This window comes from Malus domestica, chromosome 05 (genome assembly GCF_042453785.1).
Source record: "Malus domestica chromosome 05, GDT2T_hap1".
Taxonomy (NCBI): Eukaryota; Viridiplantae; Streptophyta; class Magnoliopsida; order Rosales; family Rosaceae; genus Malus; species Malus domestica.
The window spans coordinates 22,837,092-22,844,552 of NC_091665.1; the positions used below are offsets into that span (position 1 = coordinate 22,837,092).

Here is a 7,461-nt window from a genome sequence, read left to right on the forward strand (position 1 = left end):
CGTCTGAATTCCTATCGGCGACGCACGCCCAGTCACTCGTGCTTACCACGCGCCTGGCGCAAAAAAATTCAAACGGCCTTTGACGCCACGCTGACGTCAGTATGGCATCAGATGGGCCGTCTCCTTCCTCTGTCGATCCTGGGTCAACCTGTGGCCTGGCTTGGGATGGGGTGGAGCAAATTTCATGAATACCGGTCCATTTTTTGGCCTGGGTGTCGGGCTAAGAGCAACGATGGAACTGCTCTAGTCACATTTATGTTTCCTTTCACCAGCAATACTTATATCTCCCTTTCTTGTTTAACAAGAAAATTGTGGGTTTGATCTAAGAAAGCCGTTAATTAGCACACTAGGGCCTCGTTTGGCAGTTCGTATAAGGGACTAGATAGGTTAATAATAGAGAGCCGATTGTTTGATGCAGTTATGTATTAATAGTACTCCGAATAATTTATCTGACCCTACCTATTTAGTGCAACTAACGCCCACTTCCTTATCCCACCTAAAAGCTCGGTATTATTAGTCGGGTGAGATGCTAACAAAACACGCTCATTGTTTGGTCCTGGGTTTCGCAAATTTCCTCCCGCTTCAGCTATCGTTTCAATTTCCCTCAACCTCCATAATCCTCTTTGCATTCTCATTCCCACATGCGATGATGATTTCCTCAGTATCTATGGTGATGGTACTTTGTGTTCAAGATTTTCAATGATTTCGATCGGTTTTATTCTCTTTTTCAAGATTTCAAGAATTGGGTTTTAAGTTCTAGTTGGATTCAAGAACTGGGTTTTCCTTGGTTTCATATGGGTTGCACTCCCTTTACCAATTTCTCCTACAATGCACACCCGTCTCTTTTCTTTTCCTAGGTTTCACATGGGTTGCTGAACTCAATTGGAAGAGCTGAGTTGGAGAATTTCTCGGAAACTCAGTTGCCGTCCCTTTTTATTCTTGGTTTTCATCTGGGTTGTTGAGCACTAAGGAACCAGACATTGTCGTCCCTTTTTTGTTAATTAGTACATGTTGAGATGCTGCTTGTTTACACAATCCTTGGGGCGTGTTAATTTTACCAGATTATTAAGAACCACCATTTGATTGGTTTCTATAAAAATCAAAATTATTTAAATTTAAATTGTTTGCAGACTTGAAGTTAATTTTTCATCTATCTTTTTCATTAATCATTAGTTTTTCCCTTACAAATAATAATAATTGCAAGTCCTTTTATCCAGTAGAGTGTCAAATACAATATAAATAATACGATCATTAGTCCGATATTGCACCAAACGTTCGATTATTTAGTCAGTACTATCCGATGACTATTTATCATATCCGACTGAAATAGTCAGTACAGTCCGAACTGCCAAACAAGGCCTAGTACGTCTTTTGGTCGTTGTAAAATTGAACAGTGTATTGATCTTAAAAGCTAATAACTAAAACAAACTTTAAAATTCTCCCTAATTATCACTTTTTAAATATCATTAAATGCAAAGAAAGTTACAAAAATAACCATATTATTAAGGGTAATGCTAGGGAAACAAAATTTGCAAACTAAATGATGGGTGTAATATCTGAAAATTTAAATATATGAATTAAATATTCATAATTATGAATATGTGGGGAAAATCGAAAATAAATCTATTTATGGTTATGAACATTTAATTGAGAAATTTTATAATTTTGTTACCGGAAATTATCATAATTTACGTTGTAAAAGTTATAGATAAGTGAAAAAGATGAAAATGCCCCTAGTTGGTTTAACGTAATTATATGAGGATGTATTTTATCCTCATATATATTTTATCGTATTTTTTAATAGAGGACGATCCTACAAGCGTGTAGGTGCAAACTGTTCGACAAACGAAGTTATAACGAATGAGTTATTAACACTTAAAGTTAAGGACATTTTGGTAATTTTACTTCAATCTAGAAGGCTCCAGAAATTCTGGAGCCATGAGATGTGGCATGTGTGTGGTTGGGATGAAAGGAAAAGAAGAGAAAGAAGAGAGATGGACGGCTAAGATGGAAAAATGAGAAGAGAAAGGTGTTGGGGAACTACCCAATCGAGGGAAAAGGAAAGGAGGGAAAGGAGGGAGTGGAGAAGGAGAGGAACCGAATCCTATTTCTTGACCCGATAACTTGGTTCCCAACCCGGTTTTCTCCACATATCTTGACGCCGATTATGGCATTTTTCCGGTGATTCAAGGCTCGCCACCACATGGAAAACATTTCCCACGTTTCCCCTTCCTTTCCACCCCAAAATTTATGAAAATTGACTTGATTTCATGATGAACCACACCAGTGGGAACATGTGTTCCATGGCAGCGATCTGCCATTTTTGAAGTAAATTTCGTCACCCACCACCACCAATGGACTCCCATTAACCTCATAAACAAAGCCCATGCATTGGTTGGGGCGTCAGAGCTTGTTTGAAATCAAATCAAGAACACCCAATTCTAGGGTTTCCAGCGGATCGAGAGCATATTCAGGTGTTTTCCGGCCGAATTGGACTTCAGCCCAGATATGAAAGCTGTTCCTCTCATTGAACTCTACTTGCTTGTAAAATTTGGTAATTTTTAGAGTTAGTTGAAAAATTGGGTTTCCGTTCGTTGGAAACCGCCACCGGCGGCGGTGCGTGGCCAGTGGGCTGATATTGCCTTTTTACACAAAATTCGATATTCTAAATCCGTAATTAGTATTCATTCAATGTGATTTGATTGTTAAAGTTAAATATTGAATTTTTCCAACACTTGAATATTTTCTAAAATGGACTAGAAATGAATTGTGAACTACGAAAGGTTTGATCCCGTTCAAGGGTACACAGGCAATCTAATAGGTGTTAGATGCAGCCTTAAAATAACTGAGATTAATCTTTTATTGAAAATTTGTTTAAGAAAAGGAATTGGGTGATAAATTAAAAAAAAAAAATTAACCTTATGGTTTTGGTAGATGATTTGATTTTGTGAGTAACCAATAATTAAATAATAGAATTGTGATTAATGGTAGCAAATAAAAAAAAAGTTTAATTTGGGCATAATTATCTTCCGAAATATATTGGTGGGGTGTTATAAAAGATCACCAATAGGAATTAGCACATTTATCAATGCTTAAGTAATAAATAAATCATCAACTTTCATGTCTTTTAGCTTCCAAAGTTTTATATACAAATTTAGTCTCCCTAATCAATTCAATCTTAAGAAACTAAATGAACAAAATTGAAGTTTCACTTAAAGATGGTTCTTTGTGCATTTTTTGCTATAAAATCATCAATGAAACCTTCATAATCAATTTTGGCTAAAAGTCACTTTCAATCGATATCAAAGGCCCATATAACCGTTCTTACAACATGGTTGATTGCAAGGGAACTAGATCCCATCCGGATCCTTGTAAATTGAGCTTCCTGACCAAGGGATCCGGGCCGTTATAATTTGATCCAACGACTACAATTATTATAACTTTTAGAAGGGCCTCCTATTTGTAGCTGTTGGATCAAATTTTAACGTCCTGGATCCCTTGGTCCGGAGGCTCAATTTCAAATTGTCTGGAGGGGATTCGGTTCCAATTACAAGTATGATTGCAATTGTTGTAGGGCCCACAAAACTACAAAAGTATTTTTTTAACCAAAACAAAAGTTTTTTTTTTTTTTTTCAAATGATAGATTTTGTTAGATTAGTCACCGACAGGGTCTGAACCACGCCATCATGAAAGGGCTCAATACATTTACACCACTGTGGTAAAGGGCTACTTGCAAAACAAAAGTATTATTAAGTAGCTAGAAAAATCAGAAAAGTGAAAAAAAAATTAATTAAAATTTTTTTTTTTTGTTTCAAAAGAAAAACAATAACTTCTAATTATAATTGCAATAGAATATTACATTAATTATGAGTGTTGTCACTTTACTCTACGGTAGTCAGAAATAAGAGTATGAATTGAATTGCTCTGCTTGAAACCATATTTCTTCGTAGTCATGGTTTTTTTGTCTCCATGTATACTTCAATATTGCTTGTTCCCGATCCTTCATTGAAGAGGAGGAGCATTGTAATATGCCGGGATTGTTGCAGGAAAGAACATTTGTCTAACTCCTTCACCCTTAATAATGGGGAATATGATTCCTGATGCACCCTGAAAATAAAAGGAAAATCAAAATTTTAGTTCAAGTGAAAAGTAACGTATGTATTAATTTGTAAATGACAAATATGTTGATAAAGAGGAAGTATATTGGCAATTTTAGTGAACATACCAAGATCAACCTAGTCCCGAGCCATACACGTTTAGGCGTAGGGAACGGAATCATTAAGCGGCCGATTCCATAGACAGCCACAGCAAAGAAATGGAGAAACAGATGGATCGGACGAGGGTTAAGCCCAGAGAGAAGCGATATAGGTCCGTATGAACATATGCCTCCAAGGCTCAAATAGTCGAAACATGCTTCTCGCATTTCCTGTCTTGCCGGGTCAGGTGAGGCACAAAATACCTTGTACAAGGCACCGGCCAATGTGTTTATAGTGGATGAAACGGGCTGCAAACAAAACCAAGCACAACAATTATCAACAAAGTGGAAATCGCAAACAAACGCAATCAGACACATTATACATTTCACGTACAAGATAGTGCTTGTTCATCAATATACGTAATGTGACTCTCAATTAGGGTCAGAGAAAACAACATAACATATCATATTGTCTAGCCAGAAATTTGTTTTTTTATTGCATATCTGAGTGATGATTTATACCTTGCGCAATGTGTAGAATGATTCAAGATATTCACACAAAGCTGATGCGTCACTGAGATCAGTTAGGGGTCTAAGAAGATCCCTTAGAAGAACAATGTCTGAAAGAGCCACAGTCATTCCTCCTCCTGTTAAAGGGTGTCTCATGTTGAATGCATCACCCAATAAAATTGCACCAGGAGTGGGAACAGGAGTAGCAGGCATGCTTTTATTTTGCATTGTTCTGATATTTCCCTTCTTGACCGCCGCTAGAAAAGACTTCAAGAGTTGGGGGGGAACCTGAAATACCAAAGTCTTCTGGTTAGTTCATTTCAATTGATAATATTTGTCACAATGAAATTGAAACTAACAAGTCAAGTAAACGATAGATACCTGAGGAGCCACCACAGTTTTCAAGTACTTGGCCATTTCACCGTTAGCTACTGAAGGTACTTTCGTGCCGGGAACATCTACCAAACAACGAACCTCAGTACTACTGATAGGGTAAAATAAGATGGGTGAAGGGTCTCCCAAAATCACATGTCCATGGTTTGCATGAGGAAGGTCACAATTCTCCAAGATCAAACCAACGAAGCAAGAAGGATTGTCAACCTTTGGAGTACAGAGATTGCGGCGGAGATTTGAAAAGCACCCATCGCATACTATTGTCAGTGGAGCATACGATCTCATCTCCTCTCCAGCCCTGTTCTTGTACATCACACCCTTGACGGTGCCCTTTTCTTCAATTAGGGTTGTCACAGTTCCTTGTTCTAGTGTCACACTGTTGAGAAAATTCGAGAAACATGAATAACAATTTGAAAAATATTAATATAAACTAAAACAATCGAAACATCACAAACATGGGGATAAATGAGAATTACTTTTTAAGAGTTGCAACCCTTTCGCGCATTTTTTGGATGAAACGCCCGTTATGGAAACTTCTTCCGGCGATATCTGAAGTATAGTCTTCCAAGGGATAAGACAGTTTTGTGTCATTTCCATTTTTGTAAAGAGCATAACCAAACACTTTCTGAGCATCAATGGACTCATTTGCACAGTCTGCATGTCACAAATATAACTTGTTGATCAAAATCGATGAACATAAATTTGGTACTAATTAATCATATGGAATAGAAATATGAAAAATGATTAAACCAATTAAACAATTTGAAGCGATTGCTTACCCGCAAGACCCAATTCAATTAATTTGAGATAGCCTCCAGGCTGCAACAGCTCACCAACAATTCTGTCTGGCTCACTCAAGTCTCTTTCAATCACATGTACGCGGCGTCCTTCCTGTAACGAGGAAGAGAAACATATGTTTAGACTCAAAAGCTCACATGATTAGCCAAGAAATTAAAGAAGATCTGAACTAGCCTTCTCAGTTTATTTGCACTGCAAAAAACGAAACTAAAAATGGCTTGGACTGCACTATTGAAATCATCACCCCAAAAGGGCGGAAAAAACTTTTATTTAAAATTCATAGAATATAAATTTAAGTGCTTATTCGCTAAAAATAGAGAGAACAAAAAACAAAAAAAAAAACAAAATGTCAGAAAACACGGTTTTGAAGCTTTGACTGCTTAGGTGAGCTTTAGCTGGGTTTGTTTGAGGAAAATAGATTTTAAAAAGTAAATAAATAATGATTAAACGACTACGTCTTCTGTTCAAAAAGCAAGGAAATGCAATTTTTATTTAATTTTCACGGTCACCAAACACGGCTTTGAAGCTTTGACTGCTTATTCATTCACCATCAAATTTCTAAATTTATAAAATTAAAAAATTAAAACTTAGAACTTGGAATTTGGGAATTGTTTAAAAACCATAACATTCATTTTATATGTAGAGAGAATTATTTTGTCACCTTTCCAAGAGTGTAAGCAAGGGCAGCACCGGCAACTCCGGCACCGACAATGACAACATCCGTGCAGCTGGCAATCTCCGGTTGAAAACTGCCGTTCTGGGACGGCATCCTCACGTACCCATCTCCGTTAATGCCGCGGGAAACTTTCTCGACCACCTTCTTCTTCTCGCCGCTGAGAGTGGTGTTGATGATCATGAAGAAAACAGACCCCAGCAGAGAGACCAACACCCCACCAAGAACATACTGGTAATCCATCTTTGATATCAAAATAAAAATATATACCGCTAAAATTGAAAATTTGGAAGAATGGGGATTTTGGTTTTGGCTGTTCACAATCTGTAAACTTACGTGGTGGTTTTTGGTTGTGAATGCGAAGAGGAGAGAAAGTGCTTATGGTTGTGAGACAGCAATGGGAACTTGAAAGCGTTTATATAGAGTTGTTGGGCAAAAGCTATAATAAGCTCTGAGGGTTGGCGCCTACCGATGAAGTTATGGGACCATTTTTTAATATTCATGTGAGGTTGTGGTAGGGTGTGGGTGATCCTAGGATAGAATGATGTGGGATAGAGAGAGAGGACAAAGATAGAGTCACTTGTGGACAATTTAAAGGTGTCAATCGCAACATAATGCTAATCAACGGTCAGTTTTTTATGTTGGACTTTAACTCTACTATGATTGACTATATAAAGCACACAATCATCATCATCATCGTCATTATATTATTAGATTCAGATTGATTTTCTTAGTAAGAAATGGCATAATGGATGGGAGTTTTGATACGAGTAATCTTTCTAATTAATTCATTGAGTAAAGATCAGAGGTCATTTTTTAAATGTACGTACATATAATAGTTATTATTGTATTACGATAATCATGCTCTTAATAGGTGTCAATTTTTCTTTGA

At 37.0% G+C, this 7,461-nt stretch overlaps 1 protein-coding gene across 1 annotated transcript; it reads right to left on the reverse strand.

Moving 5' to 3' along the window:
• Positions 1–3,773: 3,773 nt before the first annotated feature.
• LOC103420059 (squalene monooxygenase SE1-like) lies at positions 3,774–6,968 on the reverse strand. The gene is made up of 7 exons (XM_008358121.4): positions 6,558–6,968; positions 5,878–5,989; positions 5,575–5,752; positions 5,087–5,474; positions 4,718–4,993; positions 4,226–4,504; positions 3,774–4,107 (listed from the first exon to the last, which is right to left on the reverse strand). Exons 1-7 carry the CDS (start codon positions 6,810–6,812, stop codon positions 4,003–4,005), a joined length of 1,593 nt encoding a protein of 530 aa, XP_008356343.1. The 5' UTR covers positions 6,813–6,968; the 3' UTR covers positions 3,774–4,002.
• Between the last annotated feature and the right edge of the window lie 493 nt (positions 6,969–7,461).